A 2,916-nucleotide genomic window follows, 5' to 3' on the forward strand; every position below is an offset into this window, starting at 1 on the left:
GGGTGTAGAAGGTGTTGAGGTCATCCGGCAGGCTGTCTGTGGAGCTAATGATACTGGTGGTGGTCCTGTAGTCTGTGATGTGCTGCAGGCCTTGCCACATCCGTCCGGAGTCAGCGGTAGAATAGAAGCCATTCAGCTTCTCTGTGTACTGCCGCTGTGATGGCTTTCCTCAGTCTGTACTTCACAGCTTTGTACTCCGTCCCCCCACTTGCCTCGCTTGCATCACTGTCTCCGGGTCGCTCTCCTGATTTCAGCAGCCTGCTCACTTGTGCCTGGTGCTCCGGGGGCTCCCTGAGGGTGATGGTGGTTGTCGTTATTGTTGTTGTGGGAGCAGACAATGAATTGTAGCTCCGGTGGTATGAAACCAGTAAATTCCCAGTGGCTGTGTGAGTTGGCGATATCCAGCAATGCCTGTCTGTTGTATGTTAGCAGTGCATGACATTTGTGCACTGCAAAAAAAGTAAACACACAAAAAAGAAAACAAAAAAAAAACTGGCATTCGAGAGTGGAACGCGCAAACACGCCTGCCTCGGTGGGCGCCATGTTTTACATGTGGTAATTAGAATTTATGTTTTACATGCCATGTTTAATTTATGATTTCAGGCATCTCGGGATGATAGCTGTGTGTGTGAGCTGAGAAATTCAGAGCAGAGATTCCCTCATGACAAACTCAGCACAGTGGAAGACAATACATCAGAATGCAATAGCAACATCACCTCACAGAAGGTAACTAATGATGGTCATTTCAAATCTCCCTACTCAGCTGTAAGACTCCAAATAAATATACATTGTAAATAAACATGTATGCATTCTTGGCAATGGAGTGCTGATCGATGTATAATCCATGAGTCTCCTTGCAGACTCTGGAGCTGGAGAGTCTGCTGCTGGGTTTGGAGCGACGCCTGCCCCAGCTGCAGGAAGATGTGGCAATACTAGAAAGGGAGAATGATGGAGGCCTTTATGGAGCTCTCAGCCTGCAGGTGATAGAGAATGAAATGAGGGATATCATGCAGCTCATTGAGAAGCTCAACAGCACCACCCTGGGACACCAGCAGCTCATAACTGACACCACCCAACAGGTCAATTTACAAACACTGGTATTATCTAAGAAGGGAGTGTCTGTGTGCAAATTTAAAAATGAATTTTATTATTATCATTTATTTGTATCACATTTAAAGTAGCACTAAGACTTTTACTACATCATCCCATAGAATGTCTAATATATGCAAATCTGTACAGCTGCTTTCTTAAAAGACAAGGGCGGTCATTGTGTGGACGCTGTAAAGCATCCTGTTTTTATTATTATTCTGATTTCTTCCGTCCGTTTTTCGGCACTTAATTTCTTCAGCATACTTTCAGCTACAAAAGCCATGAAGTTATCAAAATGTTCTTTAAGGACAATCCTGCTTGTATTTTATTGATTGTAACATTTATACTTTTTAACATATTTAGCTTTTTTCAGCAGATTTTGCCCCATTCAAATGAATGGGAAAAATTTTCATATTCTATCTTCAGCATACCTTCAGCTAAAACCACCATTTCAACTAATAACTATTCAGCAACTCTTCAGCTATTCATACTGTAAACAGCTTTTTGAAATTTTTTAATGGTTTTTGCACAATTATCATTTACGTTATGTCTCATTTCAGTAGCCACACTCTAGTATTTCTCAGTGTGTAGGACTACTCTTTCTTTCTTTCACAAATACACACAAACACACACACAACACTGCTTCTTTTACCTACTTTGCGGGGACCAATAGTAAAATGTTCACATATGAATAAGTTCAGTATACTGTTAGAAATTAACCCAATTCTTTTGATGGAAGCACGAGAAGTGAGGACAGGAGAGGATTGTTTAAAATCAACAGAAAGTTTACTGAATGTCTGATCACAGGAAAGTCTTTACAGCGCTGGGATCAGAGGGACAGAGCTCCTGTAGGAGTTCCATCCACTGACCCTGAATTAAGGTCTTACAATATATTTTATCTAGTTGGGCTGCTCCGCCCTGGACAGAGGTGCAACCTTCAATAGTTTGTGATCCTAGTGGTCATTTGGTGCGAGCCAGAGCTTGCACTTCCATGTTAAAATATGGTAAATCTAGGTATGTGTGTGTGGGGGTGTGTGTGTGTCTCTCAGGTGGTGAGCCCCTGGCCTCTGCAGGACATCCCAAGACAAAGCAAAGCTTGGGATGTGCTAAGTGGGTTGAGGTGTGAGTGTAAAACACGCCTTTGCTAAAATGTACGTAAATAGGCTGTCTGGTCACAAAGAGATGCAGACATCTAGTCTCTACACAAAACTTAAGCATTCAAAGTAAGCAGATTCTGCTTCATTACAGCTGTAAGATATATAAACAAGGGAAACAATTGTATTAAAATAACCAAAGCTCAGTAGTTCTGGATAATCATCAATACAGCTGTAATATGCATAAACAAGTAAGATAAAGTTATGAAAGGTAACTAAAGGTATGAGAAGTAACTAAAGCTTATAAAGTAACTAGAGTCTATAAGACTCAAATCTTACATGTCCATTGTGGTGTTGTGAAAAGTCAGATTGCCTTTAGATAGTGTAGGAACCAGTTCTTGCTACCATGCTAACTCTGAGAGACGAGGCAGTCCAAGTAACTTCAAAACAGTGCTGATTTATTCAAAGGATCACAGGTAAAATTAACATTACACGCTCAGTGGAGTCCAGGAGGGGGAGACTGTTCAAATGTCTTGGTATGTTGAAGCCTAAAGAATCATTGTCAATGGATCTAAGAGACCAAGCACAGTTCCTGAGAAGCAATTTCACCTCATGAGCCGATGCCCTGCATCGTACTCAGTGGTATCGGTGTGGATGTGGCAGTTCAACCATGGAGCCCCGCTTCAGCGAGCTCTCCATGTCGTACTAGAAAATCTCTTTCAAGTAGGAAACC

The 2,916-nt window shown here is 41.9% G+C and overlaps 1 protein-coding gene across 1 annotated transcript in view; it reads left to right on the top strand.

The window, feature by feature from the left end:
• LOC109952268 (olfactomedin-4-like) overlaps positions 1 to 2,916 on the top strand; it is a 40,019-nt gene that overhangs the window by 1,615 nt on the left and 35,488 nt on the right. Inside the window, exons 2-3 of the mRNA XM_020587255.1 lie at positions 604 to 726; positions 861 to 1,079. Of these exons, the coding sequence (XP_020442911.1) occupies positions 604 to 726; positions 861 to 1,079 (342 nt within the window). The remainder of the gene's footprint in view (positions 1 to 603; positions 727 to 860; positions 1,080 to 2,916) is intronic.

This window comes from Monopterus albus, unplaced genomic scaffold (genome assembly GCF_001952655.1).
Source record: "Monopterus albus unplaced genomic scaffold, M_albus_1.0 scaffold447.1, whole genome shotgun sequence".
NCBI lineage: Eukaryota > Metazoa > Chordata > Actinopteri > Synbranchiformes > Synbranchidae > Monopterus > Monopterus albus.